The sequence below is a fragment of the Emys orbicularis genome, chromosome 10 (assembly GCF_028017835.1).
Source record: "Emys orbicularis isolate rEmyOrb1 chromosome 10, rEmyOrb1.hap1, whole genome shotgun sequence".
NCBI classification, from domain to species: Eukaryota; Metazoa; Chordata; order Testudines; family Emydidae; genus Emys; species Emys orbicularis.
Window position 1 is genome coordinate 26172159 of NC_088692.1, and position 19161 is coordinate 26191319.

Below are 19161 nucleotides of genomic sequence, written 5' to 3' on the forward strand. Positions count from 1 at the left end.
GGGGTGCGCCCATAGGGATAAAACATCTTGAACGCTAACATCACCTGACAATAGCAAAAAGCTCAGTCTTTATATACTAAGGAAGAAAATTCAGACCGGTACAGCTCTCACTAGAACAAATTTATCCTGAGACAGACTCAGGAAATTGTATGTTGAAACGTCATCCAAGGCTGTATCAGATGATTCTCTTGAATGGTGGGCTGAGAAACACAGGAAGGGTTGGAGCTTCCTAAAGTTCTTTTTAACCATATTCTAGAAAATGAATTGGCACTAACAGTACAAAAAAAAAAAAAGAAAAAGCAGGGGTGGGAGGAGAAGAGACCGGAGTTTAGTTCTGTGCCTTTTACATTGCTAGTGAGCCTAATATGCATAGCTGTTCCTTTTTTTAAAAGGTAATTTCAATGTGACTGCAGTGTTGCTAGAATACACACGAGAGGAGAGAAAGTGAGCTTTGCCTCAGGCCAGTCAACAACTTTGTACAAGAGAGGGAAAACAGCAATACCATAGAACAGGGATACTTAATTATTTTTTTGTCTACAAAACCACCACCACTAATGATACTGTCCATTCAACAGCGACAGGCAGTCTGCATTTGGCCCGTGGTCTGCTTATTGACTATCCCTGCCATAGCCGATGACAAATTCAGCCCAATTCTAGGTCACTTCAGCAATAATAAGCAGTATTTCCTCTTACTAAGCTGCAGATTGATTTTTTGTTATGAAGAGGTTGTGTTTACATATATAAGGCAATGAAAAAATAGGTAATACTGTAACATTCAATACTCTGATACAAGACATGTGCACCACTGTAACTGAAGATTAAAAAAATATGGGGCTGCAGTGTTCGCAATACAGGTGCCGATGACAGTCTTTCCAATGACTTTTGACCAATTGCCTTTTGACCAATGAAATTACACTAAGGCTGAACTAACCCCACTGGTGGGGCATTGTGGCACATTCTGAATACTTTGGTCAGCTTTAGTCATATCCTGTTCACTGGTTTGTCTGCAAGCTGTTTTTTGTTTACATAGAGGCTTATTTGTATGCATGAGACAAAATTCAGTAGCTAACCTGTTTCTCAGTGCATTGAAATCTTCAGCTCACAGTACCAAATAGTAACTTGTATCCCAGGTTTTCCAACTTTCATTTTCCATTTAAGCTTCATACAAAATCTAAAATAGTTTAAAACCTTCAGTATGCAAGTTACTTTTAGTGTGCAACGCAGTGTGAACAATTAGTTATACAGGGAAATGATAGTATGTTTAGTGCTACAACAAACACTCTAGGATCTGCTCTTAGACCAGAATGTACAATATAGGCAACATTCTGCTTTGCTACTATCTCACAGTTGATTCTTCAACTTGTTATTAAATATACAAACCCCTCTCCCTCTTGGTACAGACTAGTTTGTGAGGCATGATTAATGTTCTGACAAGTTATTTAATTATCCTACACTGCCACTCATAGATGTGACAGTTACACTTTGCAAAGAAAACACAGCAAAGGGTGAGACATTTTAAAGGTAATTTACACAGAGATAAGGCTGCTGGGCCTTTTGTGACAGTTTGTTATATTTAAACCACATGTCTAAGCATCAGTAATTTTGCTGGAGTTATCCTTAGAGGACGATTGGAGCCGTGTTGGATCTTTAGCTCAAACAGGTTGGAGGAAAAATATTTGGTTGAACTGCAGTAAGCAAAACAGCTTAACAGAAGAGATGTTGGTTGATGGCGTTACAAGAAGGAAATGGAACTGATTGGTTCTCCAGGCTTTCAGGTAAAACAAGGAGACTACTTGAGGGGGAAAAAAAAATCCCTACCCCAAACAAAAACCGTGGTGTTCTTTATAAAGTATAGAAAGCAGGAAAAAAAAAGAGAGAAAGGCATAAGTTAGTCCCCCCTGCATCCCTTTGCAGGCCATTTTTAAGGATCTTACCTCAGAAAATGGAGAATTCACTGTAGCTTAAGTCTGTTTTCAGTATTTCCAGTGTTAAAATGCCCATTTCTTAATGGCCAGCTTATCCCCACAGGTCCCATTTCATTAGGTAAGAAAACCTCCTTGGATGCAGAAAGATTACTTTATTTGAAGGTGACAAGTCTCGCTCCCTGTTTTTTACTACACCTATTTTTAAAGCACATTGGCTTAATGGTGTCATTTCTCCCTTATCACAGAATCCACTAAATCTAAATCCAAAACTAACATTGCTAGGAATCAAATATGCCAGTGAATTTTTAATTTTAGCCTATGAGGAGTTAAATCAGGTAGTGTTAATTTGAGCCAAAAATGTCTAGTTGTAGGAGTTTTCAATTATGTTCCCCAATGTACCACTTCAGAGAAAAAACAGCTGAATCTACATATCCTAGTTAGATAATTCATTTTTAAAAAGACATCAGCACATAACCGAATTAAACTTGTGGCTATGGGAATACAAAAGATTGGTTCCTAAACAAATTTTGCTATATTTGACAAATCAACATTGAATTCTCGCTAGTGATGTATGATTAACAGGACATTTGCTGTTTGTGAGCCATTAAGAAAAAACACCACTGGAAAGAAGTGAAATATTTCATGTTTGAAGGGATTGGTATTTCTTCTTGACTTTAGCTGAACACAGTGTTTGGCTGCTGTCAAATCTAAAGGAAAAGAAAGTCATTTATTTAAAAAAAGAGCTCTTCACAGATTCTTCTTGTGTCCTCTGGTGATGTGACACTGTGGCCTACTGTTCGGGAGTCTGTGTAGATTTCATAATCATTTCCACCCTGTGGACAAGAGAGACAAGTAAGTCAGCTGCCTTCTTCACAGTACACATGCATGCCTGCTTACATACATTAAGGAAATTGTGTGTGTTGCGAAAAGGGTGGATGTCAATGGTTTTCAAACTCAAAGGGAGCAACAGTCCACTAAAAAGGTTGCTGGAGAGCCAGATCGTGCAGCACATAAACCACACACAGGTTAGGCTTAACCAGCATTTGAATTGTTGTTTACTGCGATAGTAACTTAACACATTTGTAACTTAAGGTACTCACCAAACAGTGTATAAAATAGAAAAATACTAAACGACTGGAACAGTATGCTAAAAGCTGATTTATATATAGATGACTAGACGGTGTACTAAAGTCAATCTGTCACTTACTGGTCAATATGCTCAGAGTAGCTTTTGATTATTTTCTTAAAAAAATCTCTCCAGTGTACCATTTAACAAATTCAGTGACCTTCAAAGATGGGAATAATTAAAGATATACTAAAGTCACTTTTAAAAAGCCTGAGCTAAATAGTACAAACCTTTAGGCCAGGTCTAACACTACAAAGTTTTGTTGGTCAGATGTTTTTAAGGTCAGGCTTGACAAAGCCCTGGCTGGGATGATTTAGTTGGGAATTGGTCCTGCTTTGAGCAGGGGGTTGGACTAGATGACCTCCTGAGGTCTCCTCCAACTCTAATCTTCTATGATTCTGTGTGCGCCAACAGGCCCGCAAAATCCCCATGTATATGCTGCCATAAAAACTGTCAGCATATGCTGTGTCTACACAAGGGAGATTAGCCCTTCAGATTTTACTGGCCCAGTTGGACACACACAAGTAACTTACTTATACAGCAAATAGGAAGCTTGTCTGTAAAATGCCTACTGTACAGTTGATAAGAGTGACAAATCACAACTGAGTTATGCAGGTTATTTCCAACTTGTGCTAATAAACTTTTACCCCGTCCCACATCTTGTAATTTCCCTATTACATTTTACAGAAAACTATTTTAGATTTTTTGTTTTAATAAAAGGTGCTTTTTTTATCAGGCTGTCTTACTATTGTGAGTGTACAGATCTCACCGCTACAGATAGATAAATGCTAATCTTTAAAGCCTCTTTATTTAAACATCTCGATCTATAAAAAAAAACCACCCTCTTCAGCCCTAGAAAGATGCTTAATACCTTCTGATGGAGGGGATGTGAAAAGGCTGGTGTGCAGGGGCAGGGTTTTCCCCCACAATTTGATGTTGGGAGGGAGATGTATCAGGCACTCTGCCAGCTACACAACTCAGCTGTGCAAGGGGACAGGGGCCTTACTCCTTCATATTCCCCTGTGTGTGACCACAATAGATTTTAGTATCAAGTGGTTTTTAAAAATCTAACCATGTGGATGCCCCTTCAATGTGATCTGTAAAAGATGGGTTGGAAACAGAGGCAGAGGTTACATTAGTATTTCCAACATGATTTTTCAGAAGCCAATGCAAGTCCTTGTTTTCATGGTGTGAACTAACTGTCTATGTGGACCCTGCTGGTGTGCACTAGGGAGCTTTTAGTGCATGTTAGCAGGGTGCACTGGTGCACCTTGTAGACAAGCTAGGTAACTGCAGCTAGCGTGTTCTGTGCACTCTTATTTAAAATCACTCCAACAGCACAGCTGTACAGTTCAGTAACAGTACATTTGGAAGAGAGTTCTTGTGGTTTTGAGTCTGCACAGCACAAGCTGTTCTGACCCAACAGTGATGCTGAATTAGTCTAATCCAGTGGTTCTCAAACTTTTTGTACTGGTGACCCCTTTCACACAGCAAGCCTCTGAGTGTGACCGCCATCCCCCTTATTAATTAGGTTGTAAAGCAGTGACCCCTATCCCCCTTATTAATGAGGTTGTAAAGCAGGAGCCCAGGCAGAAGAACCCACTTTCAGTGTGTAACATGCCAGAGGCCCTTTGAGCTAGAGAATTTTTATTATTTTACACTGAATGAGTTAGAGCTCATGTCTAGTACAACTTTTATAAAGGTAGGGGGAGAGATATTTTATTCTGTCAAATGGCTAAACAGGAATTGGCTTAAATATTTTTGAGGAAGAAAATGCAGGGTATTAAATGGAGGTAAAAAAGTTCAGCAATGTGAGGAGGTGCCAATCCCACAAATGGGAGTATGCAGAGGCAAAACTCTTGAACAGTGTCAATTTGCAGTAAGTAACCCCTCTCTCATAGTAATACTAGAGAGAAAAGCCATTCTTATTTTACCAGCTTGGGGACAAAGCCTTCTCTCCTTTGCTCTGCTTGGGTACAAGTTAACTGTCTCAAATAATACAGTGAAACAGTTTTTATGGACACTTACACCTAGATGTAATAAATATAAAGTTTTCAGCTGGCTCTTTTATGAACTTCAAAATGGAATTCTGTTCCTTCGCCGTTCTCTCCAGCAAAGGGTCTGGTCTGAAACTTACTGAAATCAAGGGATTCTAACTGGATAATTTACTAGATTTTCTAATCTTTTTGCTCATGTGCGCAGAAACAACTCTGGTGAGTTAAGAATTGCTACAGAGGAAGCTCACTGTAGTACCCAACACAAAACTTCAGAGAATATTCATCAGTATAGTTTAAAATAGAGTCTAATTTGGGGCAGACATCATCGATTTGCCCCAAGAAAAGAATAGTTTTAAAAGCTCTTTGCTAGCAGAACACACAGTAATGAAAACACCAGATACAAGATTTTTCCTTTTAAATTTTCTGGACTGAAATTTATTAACTCCATTTAGTAGTTTCTACACTCTGCATTTTCATCCTCAAAACAAATATATTTAAGACGATTTCTGTTTAGCCATGGCAGAATAATTTTGCAAAATCCTAGACGTAAATTGAAATCTTTCCATACTGTGATTTCGAGGTTAGGTGACATTTCACATTATAGCCCAAGAGGCAGACAGATGCAAGCACCTTAGAAACATCTCACTTCTGAACTGATTATGAACTGCAATAGTTTTAAAGAAAATGTATCATAAAATTTGATTAGGAATATTTTCAAGAACTATTTTGAAAGGGCATTCTGAAAATACACTAATGTTATGGAAATATTTCAATAGTAAATGCTGGAGCTGTTTTCATATCACTGAATGTCATTACTTAGACCAGAAGAAAATCTGTTTTCAAATGGAAGATTTAATATATTTTAATCTAAAGTGAAATGTTAATAAGAGTGTTTTTAGGTCAAACACTTCCATGGTATTAAAATATGTTCTTGCTGAATAACTATACTGGAAAATCTTTGTTCTTAAGTAAACAGCTGTCAAGGTAAATGGTCAGTGTAGCTGGTTATGCCTTGTACATGTGTGTCAATTACAAACCCATGTCAAAAACACAATGGAAATAAATCATTTAGTCTGGAGAAGGATTCAGAATAGGTCACCAAGTTCTCACCTATAGATTTCACCACAGTATGTTATAGCCTTGAGTACAGAGCACTGGTGTTAATCATTAACATTTACCTCTTTTACTAAGATGCTCCTCTACTCAGTATTGTTATGAGCTGGATGAAACTTTATTATGGGGTTGTGTTAAAATCCCATTGAACTCACCCATCAGTTACCATAATTGTAAGCATAATCCCCCACCCAAGAATAAAAGTGTGAGAGAACCTGCCCAAGACATTTTAGCAGAGCACTGGTTTTGGTGGGGATATTGGGGGAGGGAGAGATCACACAAAATGAGAACAGAGAGAGGGGCAAGAAAGCCAAGCAGCAGACTAAGCACAGTCTGACGCTGGAATAAGCCACACAGCAAGCTTTTGAGTCCAGTTTTCGCTAAAAATGCTTGGGGGCTATAAACTAAGCAACTGCTCCTCTTGATCTTCTGCACTCAGAAAGTCAGGAATTGATACATTCCTTGTAAATAAACAAGATGGCATCAAAGAAGATACCAGACTATCAATTTCTATTTACAACCGGAACATCCCATGGGCCCTGAGGTCTAGCTGCTCTGGTCAAAAAGGGGCAACAGTATAATTTAGATCACCTCAGTGAGGAATGATGAGGTTCAATAAGTTACTCCCAGTTTATAGACACGTGGAATCAGAATCAGGCCTAGATGTTTGAATATAGGATGACAGTAGTAACATTTTTCTATCATCATCTCTGGTACTTGTATTCCTTTCAGAAGAGGGAAAACTGCTCACGCTCTAGAGGCAACTTGCTTGCTGTGCTGTGACTGCCTAATACTACATAAGGTACATTAAGGGAGGGAAATATGTTTGACAAAAGATTAAAGCCATAGCGTGGATTCAGTCTCTAATGTAATTGATTAAAAAGTCCTGCTTATGGAGCTTTCAGTTTGGGAAAGAGATTCTAAATGTATATGCAGAAATAGTGCAGTACTCACTGGCATGGTCTTATCTCCAAAGAAATAGATAGTCTTGTATCCATCGTTGCAGGCAATTCCTAAGCAGTATGTCTTATCCCAGCCATTTGGAAATACATCAAAGCTTATCTGCCCCCCTAAGGAAAAGGTAGACAAGAGGCAAGTGTTAAGGGGTGGGGGGAAGGAACTCTATTTTTATGAAGGGAGAATGATGGAGGCTGAACTCCACTGAAGCAGATTCTGATAGAGGAAACTGAACAAGTCCGAGACAAAAACTACAATGAAATGGAGTTAAGGCTCAGAGAACACATCAAGACTTAGTGTAAAACACATTACAGGGATGTTACAATTGTTACCAACCCAAGTGGTCTACACTCAGGATATTCAGATGTTTAAATTTAAAAGAAATCCAAACATCTTTGGTACACCCAAACAAACCAAACTCTGGCCTGTAGCAACAGGATGCAAGAGCACAGGATTTTGATTAAGGCATGTTAGTGTTCGTGGTCCCACATTAAACTGATTTTTAAAGGTTTAGATTTCTTCCTGTCCACGGTATCATGCATCTACTAGGACCAAACTTCAATTCAGACAGCTCTCAAAAAATTTAAAAATAAATGTTTAAAGTTCAAGTGCCTGCTTCTGAGTGAAAGCAGATCATGCCACACCCTTGTTCTACACAGCAGAAAGGGTGGCAGGCTTGGCAGATTCAGACATTGAAGAAAAAGGTAAGTGAAGCCTTTACTCCATTGGTCCCCCTTTTTCCAAGCCTGTAGAAGCTTCTCAGGCTTGTCTACACTTAAAACGCTGCAGAGCTGCTGCGCTTCAGTATAGACACTACCTATGCCGACAGAAGGGATTCTCCCATCGGCATAGGTAATCCACCTTTCCAAGAGGCAGTAGCTAGGTTGATGGAAGAATTCTGTGTAATGCTGTCTACACAGGGACTTAGGTAGGCTTAACTACATCGCTCAGAGGTGTGGACTTTTTACACCCTGACCGATGTAGTTAAATCAACCTAATTTTCTAGTGTAGACCAGGCCTCAGTGGGAATCAAGCTCTACAAGTGTGTCTGAATATGGGCTAGGGGTGTGTCAGCTACTCTCCCTGACACCAACTTTGCAACCAACTCAGCAGAAAATGAGTGTTTTTGAATTAATGAGGACTGTCAGGTTATCACTTTATGCTTTGAACCAATTCATTCTGAATGGAGCTAATGCCAGAATCCCCATCACCTCTACAAAAACAATGACCATTTTCAGGGACACCACATATCAGGGACTGTATGATGCTGAGTATAAATGTTTATGCTTGAGAACTTATAGATATACAATTAAACTCATCCATTGAGATAATCCCTCAGCACTGGAAGGAACCTACATGACTCAGTGCATACCATCTTCTGGAAAGATGCTCTCAAACACAAGTAAGTTTTTCAGGTAAGAATTCCAATCACTGAGAAACAAATCCATTTGAATAGCCGGTGTGGAGTGCACACGACCTGCTCTTACTCCTTTTCTCTATGTTCCAATGGAATATACAACATTGTGGATGAGTTCCTGGTTCTTTGAGTATGACTGTGTTTACACTGTAAGATTTCATAAGAGTTTTGAAATTGACTTCCTCCTTTTTGCCTATCTTTTTAAAGGCTTGTCTAAACTGGCACTTTACAGCGCTGCAACTTTCTCGCTCAGGGGTGTGAAAAAACACCCCCCCGAGCGCAGCAAGTTTCAGCACTGTAAAGAGCCAATGTAAGCAGTGCACCAGTGCTGGAAGCCGTGTTCCCAGTGCTGGTAGCTACGCCTCTCATGGAGGTGGGTTTTTTTAGAGTGCTGGGCGAGCTCTCTCCCAGCGTTCTGCCGTGACTACACAAGCCACGTTAAAGCGCTGCCACGGCAGTGCTTTTGCATTGCCAGTGTAGACTAGTCCTAAGATAGTGGTCTTATAAAGCAAAGCTTTTCACTCTATTACGGTGATCTTTGAGTTGCTACTTTTATTCTAAACCTATATTTTTCCAAGGGATTTTTAATAATGTCAAGTTTAACACTGGGCTGAAATTTGACCCAAAGTCTCAAACAGGAGGATTTTCTTGATATTTTAAAAATGTTTTGCTCAGTTTAAGTGGATGTCATCATAGAGGATTGTTCATGGCAAGCCCTGTTTGAAACTCATTTTGCCCCAAATGTTTAACACTGCCGGAGGTAGAGACAGACAACCATTTGTTCTTTCTACTGTAAATGAAAGAGAAAGTGGAGAATTTGCCCAGAGATTTTCAGTAGGAAAAAATAGGAAAGAGAAGCCTAGAAAGACACATTCTTACTGTGCAGAATCACTGTGCATCTTGTGTCTCCTGTTGAATTTCCTTTCTGTCTCACCCGCCCCGCTCCCCACACACACACACACAATATAACCACTGAAATTAAAAGTCAAGGGCTAGTAATGGAGGCAGTGTTAATGCAGTAAGTATTTGTAATGTACGTGGTGGGCAGAAGCAGCATCTCTCATTTGTAAAAATGTATTACACATTTCTGACTAATCAAGCAAAATCACTGTATGAGAGACATCAGAAGATAATGAACTAATGAAAAGAGATGCAGTTTTCCTTTTGTTGTGGTGTCTTCTACCACAAAGTACCTAACGAAAAAGACTTCATGTACAAAATGGCAGCAGCCACCCCACCCTGACAACTGAATCATACAGCAGGAGCAATCTGGCAAGAGGGTATGATTTTTTTTAAATGAAATTCTTTTTTTAAAAAAGAAGTGATACCTATAGAAAATGTGAGGCCTTTTCCTGCAAATTCTCTTTGTAAATCAGCTACAAATTTCTCTCTTATATGTTCCCTCTGTTAAAAACAAAAACAAAGACGGATCAGTTAAGTGATTTCTATTTAGCAATCAGTATCAGAAAAGGCAATATTAAGCAGGGAACTGCGGTTCTAGCTAGCTGCTCCCAAGTCCACGAATGCAATGGTGCAGTACTAGTATTTTAGAGCTAAGTTCTGCTCAGCATACACCTGTGTAGTCTGGAGCATCTCCATGGGCCTACTATGACATTACACGAGTGTACAGTAAATGCGAACAGAATTTGATCTATACCATGTTATTTTTCACTTCCATCTGAGGATCTCAACGTATTTTACATACTAATGAATTACAAATTAATGAATTATGTATTATACCCTTGATGAAAAGCTCAATTTCACAGACGGGGAAACTGAGGCACTGTGAGGTTAAGACCAAATTTTCAAAAGTGGTCTCTAATTTTGGGCGCCTTACACTTTTGGGCCTGAGACACACTGAAAATCAAACCCTAGTTGTCTAAAAGTTAGGCATCCAGTAACTGAGGTACTCTAAGTTAGAGACATTGTTTGAAATCTTGGGTCTTGGTGACATGCCCATGGTCACAAAAGAAGTCTGAGACAATATAGGAAACAGAGCCCAGATTTCTCAATTCCCAGTCTTATGCGTTTAGGCACAAAACTATCTCTGCCCTGGTAAACATAACTGTATTTTAAAGAAGGCTAATGCTGAGTAGCTTAAGCCTCAAGTTTAGGTTTTGTTTAAAAAGTATTAGAGAAGGTAATAAGAAAATTTTTTTACTTTCATTAATTTTCAACTAACATAAAAGCTACTAGTGATCGGTACTATAAAAAACCCAAGATACACCGACAGATGAGGGGGTTTTGGAAGGATTGGTGCAGGGTGAGAAGGAAGGGAGATTTATAGTGTTGGAAACGCCTCACAACAGCATTGTGCTAGAGCACCAGAAAGAGAAAGTGAAATCACAGCTAATCTGTTTTTTACATTTCCTGCAGTTTGAACAATGAAACTCAACCAATGGCAGGGAGAAAGGTGTTAAACACAAGAAGGGGAGTTTTCGAAAATATAGTTTGACCATGACAGTGTCCTTTAGAACAGTGAGGAATAAGAGATGCAAACCATTTTAAAAATTGACTCACTTTATCAAGTTCATAGAACTCGATTCGCTCTTCCTGGCTGCAGCTTCTCCCAACAGGGCAGACATTCAGCATCCCATTTCGGAACTCAATAAAAGTACCCCTGAAAAAAAGAGTCAACTGTCACTGCTGAAAAGGGACACAAGTCCACATATATCTGAAAGACAAAAACAGTTATGATCAGATTGTTGAATCTCAAGAACTTTTGCTCTATTACTGAGATCTCCAAAAATGGCATTATGTGATGAAAATATTACAGTTTAAAGGAATTGTGTTTGCCCATTACATTAGTGATAGCTGAGGAAAACACGTAAGTTTGCATTTCAAATTGCAAAATGTAATTACCCAAGTAGAAATTTGTTTAGGACGTCAGAGTAAATATGATTACTACATATCCTGCACATTGTTGATAAAAACAGTTATAAGTGCTCAAGACCTTGTGGGTCAGATGCTCAGCCCCATTCCTCTTCCATTGTGTAAGCAGCCAGAAACCCAGCAGGATTCGATTCCCCTGGCGTGGAGGAATCTTTGCTTGGTGCAAAGCCCCTACACTACCCGTGCTAATCTCTGGTATAGAAGACACTCCCAGTGAAAAGGATGCATGGCGGAAGCACCCCTTCAGTCTAGTAATCGCTCCTTGGCTGCTGGATCAGCTCTCCTGAGGCTGTGGCTGGACAGAACTGAAAGCAACCTTAGGACAGTTCTTAGCCAGCCCCAATATTGGGGAGCTGCCAGGGTAGCTTAAACCTATCTTTCACACTCCTTGTCCTAACTGTATGGAGCAAAGGATCTAGCTCAGCATCTCCAGCAGCTGCATTCCCAAGTACGGTGCAGGGCAACTGCTCTCAAATTTTAGAAGAAAACTTGCAAACTTATAATTTATGGAAGCAATAATGCCTTTGAATTCCAAGTATCAGCCGTGTTAGTCTGGATTTGTAAAAAGCAACAAAGAGTCCTGTGGCACCTTATAGACTAACAGATGTACTGGAGCATAAGCTTTCGTGGATGAATACCCACTTCGTCAGACGCATGTAACGCGTCTCACGAAGTAGGTATTCACCCACGAAAGCTTATGCTCCAATACATCTGTTAGTCTATAAGGTGCCACAGGACTCTTTGTTGCTTTTTGAATTCCAACTGCATCAAGAAAATTCCTTTTACACCAACTTTAATTTTCCCTCCCTGGGAAATGAAAATAAGAGGTATCCCAATCAGCACCCAATGTTCTGTCTTTCTAGATTTTTATAGAACAATTTGTTCTATGGGGAATAAGTAATTCCCTGTTCCCTGGCAAGCAACTTTGGACAATCTTTTCTTTTGATCCTTCTTCACCTGCTCCAATAGCAGAACTTGTCTTCCTATGAATGGGATTGTTGGAACAATAATATATATCTATCTCAATTATACAGTGTGCCCTCAAACACAACCATCCAGCTCTAAGTGGACTGGATATTGTCTTCCTATTGATGCTCAACATCCCAAAAGTGGGAATATCCTCTCCCCTATGAGGTACATGCGCATATACCTACCTTTTCTTTGGTAGTTTAATCTTTGCAATGTAACTCAGACAATAGTTGATTAGATCTTGGAGCAGGTCCTCACCCAGGTGACTTTGAATGCTCTAAACATACAAAAAGACCTATCAGCTATAGGTCCAGAATTCAAGGTTCTGAAAGTAGCTAATTGACAACACAGGTTTTGGATATTCATGTATAGCAGATCCCAGAAAAACATGCCTTAGATAAGTGATTCTCCGTTAGAATGTGTGCAGCACTGGTATGGTAGGCTCCCATTCTCTACCTTAATTATATACTGCTGTGCTGGGCAACTGATCACCTCTCCTTATAACATGCTCCTCCAAGCCCCTACTTCAAACTGTGGGTTAGAAAATGCAGGATTGAATGGAAAGGGGCAGACAGTGACGAGTACAGTGTGAGATACCACTGTCTTAGATATCAATCTGGGTCCTGCGCTATTTTATTTTCCATTCTGCAATAGCTAGATTGAGACACTTAAGATTATCACAATATTAGATTTAATCAACAGTATTTTCTCATCCACTTACAGTGATTACACTAATCAATCAAGAGTTCACTTTATGAGCTAGATCCTAAGCAGCAGCCAGGGTACACTGCACTCATTTGGAGGGTGGTGAGGGAAAGAAGATGAAAGCCACCTTTCCAGCTTCCCAATTCTCAGGCCTGTCAGGGATCAGATATAATTTAGAGTAGCCTCAAGGTTGCTCTAAATGAGCCCCAATTGCCATGGAAATTCTATGAGCTGGGATCACTAGATCCCAGTCCTATCTAGTAGGTTCCAGCTAGGATCCCTATTCCAGCAGCTAGGAGAGATGTCACTCAAGAATTTCCCATGCTGGAAAAATTCTCATCTAACCAAATCTACCAGGTTTTGAGCAGCACAAAACAGGAAGTTTGAGGCAAGGATCTGGCCCCATACCTTGTGTCAGTCTACAAAGAGCAAAATGAACAGTCAATTATACAAATAAAAGACAACATATAAAATAATTTCAGATTTTATTAAAAAATGATCACTAAAACTGCATACATACCTGCTTGCACAAAAATTTCCCATCTTTGTATGATACAAGACCATTTTCTGGAAAGACGTAGTCAAATTTTTCAACCACTAAAATACAAACAAAAAAATGCTGCAGCTTATACATTGTCTTTCCTCATACTTTATAGTATGCAAACCCTTTCAAGTCAAAATACAGTAGTTTTTAGAATATTAAGCACAAAAGTTACACACTTGGAGTCTCTCACTGGACATTACAAGGACCTAATCCTGCAACTCCTCTGTATTTATTCCTCCTTCTGAAGTCACCAGGCGTCTATCATGTGAAGAGCTTGTAGTTAAGTTGCATACATTTAGTGTTAAGGATCTGACTCCATCCTTATCACATTTCTTTGTGCTTTATTACTGTAAACTGTCCTGGATCCAGTAAGTATTGCAAAACCTTGGAACAACAATCTGGATTTAAATTGATAAGAGGATGAAGGAAAGTTTACCTATTTGAGTGTGATTTTTTTAATGCAACTCTGCCTTATTAAGATTTGTGTGTGTGTATTTAAATTGAATTATAGGAGTATTGAGTCTCCTCTGAGATATGTAATTAGTATTAGAAGATGAAAATATATGGTTACAAAATGGTAAATCCAAGCAGCTTGTTCTGCGCCACTATATTTCAATAGGAAAATGTACAGTACTATTTCTTTCAATACAAGCTGTGTGATACTGCTGCTGAAACTAAAATTCAGCATTCGGATTCAAATGAATTTTGAAGGAATAGGTCTTTTCTTGAAACAGAATATTCTGTTCCACAACTACTGTGAAATCACATCCTTATCTGAACATTTGCAGTAGTTGTAATACTGCTGGAGATTATTTCAGGGTATCAGGATCTTGCTAGTGTAGGACAAGATGACTTCCTAGAGGCGACTTCCAGGCCACGTGAAACAACGATTAGATAAAATGTTCGTGGTATGTAATGGGCTTGCATACTTGTGAATTATGGAAGGCTATTAATATTGATCTTTCACATTAAAAATATTACATAGAGTTAAAAAGGAAAAGAACCAGATTTTCTTTTCAGAGCCACCATCTAATAAAATCAGCTCCTGCATGGATGAACACATTAGATAATTTAACAACCTATGTAATGAGATATGCACAACTCCAATTTATAAAGATATTAAAATATATATGTTACTACAATGCTAGTGTGGAGTCAGTAATTCATTCTGAGTAGCAATCCCTTAAGAAGAAATGTCAAGATCTTTAAGATATAAAATCATTCTACCCAAAAGCATAGGTACTAGATAGGACTTTTAATCCAGCTGGTAGCTGTCCACATAGGGTATAAAATTCAGCAATTGTCATATGCTAACCTGAGCAGGTTCTGAGTGGGACAGTAAATAACTAACATTTCATGAAATTGGTGTGATATAATAAAAACAGAGAAACTGATACTCAGAACAAGGAATAAGGAAGCTTGCATTAAATGAACAACTCCAGTAGAAAGGGTTTGTATTTACGCATCAGGACTTCCTCATAAGCCATTCATTTCAACTTGGATTGCATCATCCTCTTTTCTTACCATCGTCTCCCAGCTGCTCTTGAACTTTGTCAAAGTCTGAACCACCTACAACTCCAACTCTCACCTTCTTCCGCAGCTTCTGCAGAAAATCTGCCATTTCTGCTGTGATTTTCTAGATTAAAAGAAGAGTTTACAATTTTTAGGTAGTCTAGGTACTTTTAGCATGAGTTACCAGTTGACCGTAAATACAACAGTGCAGTGGGAGAAAGGTCACTGGGAACTAAATTGTGTAGGGCTTTAACAAACAATATGTGAGCTTTTAAAAAATGCCTTTGATAAAATCTTCCCTTAACGTAAAAATGCATTAAATAACAAGGAAGCCACTACAGCATTTGGCTCACTAATGTACCTTGTTCCCTACTGCTCAAAAGTCAAAAAACTGCACTGGCTTCTGAGATGTCTTCTAGGGCAGCCTCCACATAGACTGAACTAATCCCCCTCCTGCCCCCAGTTTGGAAGTCAGAGACATCAGTAAGCGTGGCACAACGTCCATATCAGAATAAATGGCTTACAATCATCACACTGAACTCATAGGTTAAAAAAATGGCACTTATGAGCAATGCTGCTTCCTGAAACCAAGAAAAATTGAGAATCCAGGAGCTCCCTCCCCTAAACTGCAAGCCAACAACATACTATACACCCTCAATTCTCTCAAGATGGAACAGTAGGCATTTCCTTCAAATTACTGGCATTATCTCCATTTGTAATTCATTGAGCTTCAGTCAGCTCACTCTCATTCCAGCCAGCCAGCTATTATTTACTGGGACAAAGTTACTCCTAAAAACAGAACAAAAGACTGTAAATAATATTAAGGTACGCCATCATCTTAAATCTAATGAATTAAAAAAAGCTGAGTTAAATTAGTTTCAGGCCAGACAACTGCCCACGAGCACCCTTGCCAAATTTTTGTGGCTTTATAACAATTTTTTTTTTTAAGATGTCTCTTCTGTTACTGTGTGAAACACTCATGCAAAACAAAGGAAACAACAAAACTGGCTATATGCGAAGTACTGTCAAAGGTACAAAGTAAATAAACTGAAAAACAGTTGAAAATGTCATCCACGTTTTCGATTATAGTTACACTGAATATACAAAATGTTCAAAAGTAATATGATATTTATTTTGAAGCGGTTACAAAAAAATCTTGTTACAAAAAATCTCAGTTTGATATAAACTCAGAGCATATAACTATATAATTATTAATTTTCTAAACCTCGCATGCAGCTTGTTACTTTTAAATCAATAGAAAATAAATATTCCAGCCCTTTGGGAAAAAAACATGAACTGCACTTTTATTTATTTTTCTGAATCTCAAAGTGAGTTCTATTAATGTCTGTTCAACAAAATCCATCCTCCAGTGTAATATAATTAGTGCTAGCAGAGGGGTTTTGGAATAATTAAGGAAAGACGCTCCTGTGACAGTTAAACATTGGAGCTGACAACACAACATGCTTCTTAAAGCAGAATCCCAATACTGACACTGAACTCATCCCATGTGGCAGCAATGGATACTTTAAGCTTGCTTTATATAACAACTCCTCTGCCACTCCGACCCTCAGTGTACTGGTTCCTATCCTTTCTGGACTACTGTACCAGTTTATCAGACAAAGGCCTCACGTGAACTAGTCAAGCAGTCTCCCATTTAGCAGTATGCACTATAATATCATGTGGTGCTTGTTTTAATCCATGTCTCCAGTCTCAAAAGTCACCTAAACTATTACCAAAAAATGACTGCAATCAGAATGGACAGAGCTCATCATTAAAAATAGCAACACAGAGTACTAGTCACAAAGCCCTAAGTTTCCGGGTGTCTACTCTTTCAGAGTTTGCACATGGGACAGAACTGGCGATCAGGATGTCACAGCAACAAATGATTTTTGTAGTGTAGTATGTATTTTCTAAATGGAAAACCAACCTAATTCTCAATTACTGGGGGACAATCCCCACTCACTGATGTATTTTGCTTTCCACAACCAAATCTCTGTACAACTTTTCATGAGCGATGTACCCAAGTATTCGAATTCTAATACCTAAACTGTATTGTTCAATCTATTCACCTAAATTTGGGTTATTGCGGATTATGTACTCTATGGATCATATGATTTTTAAAAAATAACTTTGTATATGTGACTAATCTAAGCACTACACCCAGATGTAGACACTCTTTTCCCAACCTAGGTTTATATAATTTTTTTTAACATTAGCTTTAATACAAATATTAAATCTATCACAAGTGCAACTTGTGTGAATATTTTCAGCCAAAACCTATTTTTATTGAAGAATATAGATTTGGGTCAACCAAAAATTAATGCAAAGCCATGACAAATTTGCAGAACAGTTTCATACCAAAAAACTTTTAAAAAGAGTTTTGATTTTTTTTGTATTTGAAATGAGTTTTGTTCTGAATTTTACATCAGTTTTATTTTAAAAAGTTTTAAAAAGCTCTAAAACAGAATGAAATATTTAGTTTGACCCAAACTAATTTTTTTAAACATTTTGGTTAACTGAAAAGTTCAAAAAATGTTCATCCCATGTCAACCTGAAACTATTTTCCTCTCCAATTTTTCAGCATAGCCAGTTGAGTTGAGGGAGTGGGGAAATCACTTATTTGCACAGCTCTAATCATAAGTCACTGTCACATGGTGTTGACAAGCCATAATACTAAAATGCAACATTCCCATCTTCCATCAACATGACAAACTCAGCATGAAAAGAACATGACTGTAACACAGGGTCCCCCTACTGGTGTAAAAAGTGATGCAGCAGGGGGAAATTGTAGGTGCCAGATCTTTGGTGGGACTGGAAACTGCTATTTTCTAGGTCTTTGATAACAGGGCTTTGGAGCGGAGCCCGGAGCAGGAGTGCGGAGCAGCTCCGGAGCAGTGACGCTGCAGGTTTTTGCCTGGAGCTGAACAGGAGCACAGCTCCAAAATCCTGTATAGTGTAACTCTCAGGGTTTGTCAATTGCATATGTTGGGAGTCAGAACTGACTGGTCCGAGACCGTATCACTGATAACCCCGCCCAAACCACATCTCTCACCCCAATAACCCACCCTATACCCTCCCCAAGCTCCTAGTCCAGCCAGAGACTCGCCTAATAATCACCTGCCCAGGTCCTTCTGCCCTGCAACTCCAGACTCTTCCCCCCCCACAACTCATCCCTATACTCCATAACCTCCCATATGTCCCCCGTGTAACCCCACAGCCCACCCCACCCCAACCACCTCCCACACCCCCATATCACCCCAACCCAACCTCCCCCACACCCCATATCAGCCCAGCCCTATATCCCCCACAGCCCACCCCAACCCAACCTCCCCCACACCCCCATATCAGCCCCGCCCTATATCCCTCACAGCCCACCCCAACCCAACCACCTCCCCCACACCCCCATATCAGCCCCGCCCTATATCCCTCACAGCCCACCCCAACCCAACCACCTCCCCCACACCCCCATATCAGCCCCGCCCTATATCCCTCACAGCCCACCCCAACCCAACCACCTCCCCCACACCCCCATATCAGCCCCGCCCTATATCCCTCACAGCCCACCCCAACCCAACCACCTCCCCCACACCCCCATATCAGCCCCGCCCTATATCCCTCACAGCCCACCCCAACCACCTCCCCCACACCCCCATATCAGCCCCGCCCTATATCCCCCACAGCCCACCCCAACCCCATACCCCCCCACACGTTCCTCCATGTGACGCCCACCCCCTACCCTACACCCCAGCCCCAACCCCTCCCATATGTGACCCCCCCAGCCCACTCCAGACCCCTCTCCCTGTGACCCGCTCCAGGTCCGAAGCCCCAGGGACGCCCCCGCCGGCTCACCTGCCTGGGGGCGGTCAGGGTCCCGTCCACGTCGAAGAGGCACAGGACGCTGCTGCCCGGCGCCGCCATACTGCGGATGAATGAGGTGGCTCAGCCGGGAGCTGCACTCGCTTCCGGCTCTGCGCGACCCCGCCGCGGGGGATGCCGGGAACCCA

The 19161-nt window shown here is 40.1% G+C and overlaps 1 protein-coding gene across 2 annotated transcripts; it reads right to left on the reverse strand.

The window, feature by feature from the left end:
- Window positions 1-1525: 1525 nt before the first annotated feature.
- On the reverse strand, window positions 1526-19124 carry PMM2 (phosphomannomutase 2). 2 transcript variants are annotated; one of them, XM_065412171.1, is made up of 8 exons: window positions 19007-19124; window positions 15170-15281; window positions 13622-13698; window positions 12582-12673; window positions 11056-11155; window positions 9864-9939; window positions 7116-7231; window positions 1526-2758 (listed from the first exon to the last, which is right to left on the reverse strand). In XM_065412171.1, the coding sequence occupies exons 1-8, from the start codon at window positions 19073-19075 to the stop codon at window positions 2657-2659; spliced, it is 744 nt and encodes a 247-aa protein (XP_065268243.1). In that variant the 5' UTR covers window positions 19076-19124; the 3' UTR covers window positions 1526-2656. The 2 variants fall into 2 exon arrangements, with proteins under 2 accessions (XP_065268243.1, XP_065268244.1); XM_065412172.1 differs by lacking the exons at window positions 1526-2758; window positions 9864-9939 and having other exon boundaries at window positions 7122-7231.
- Between the last annotated feature and the right edge of the window lie 37 nt (window positions 19125-19161).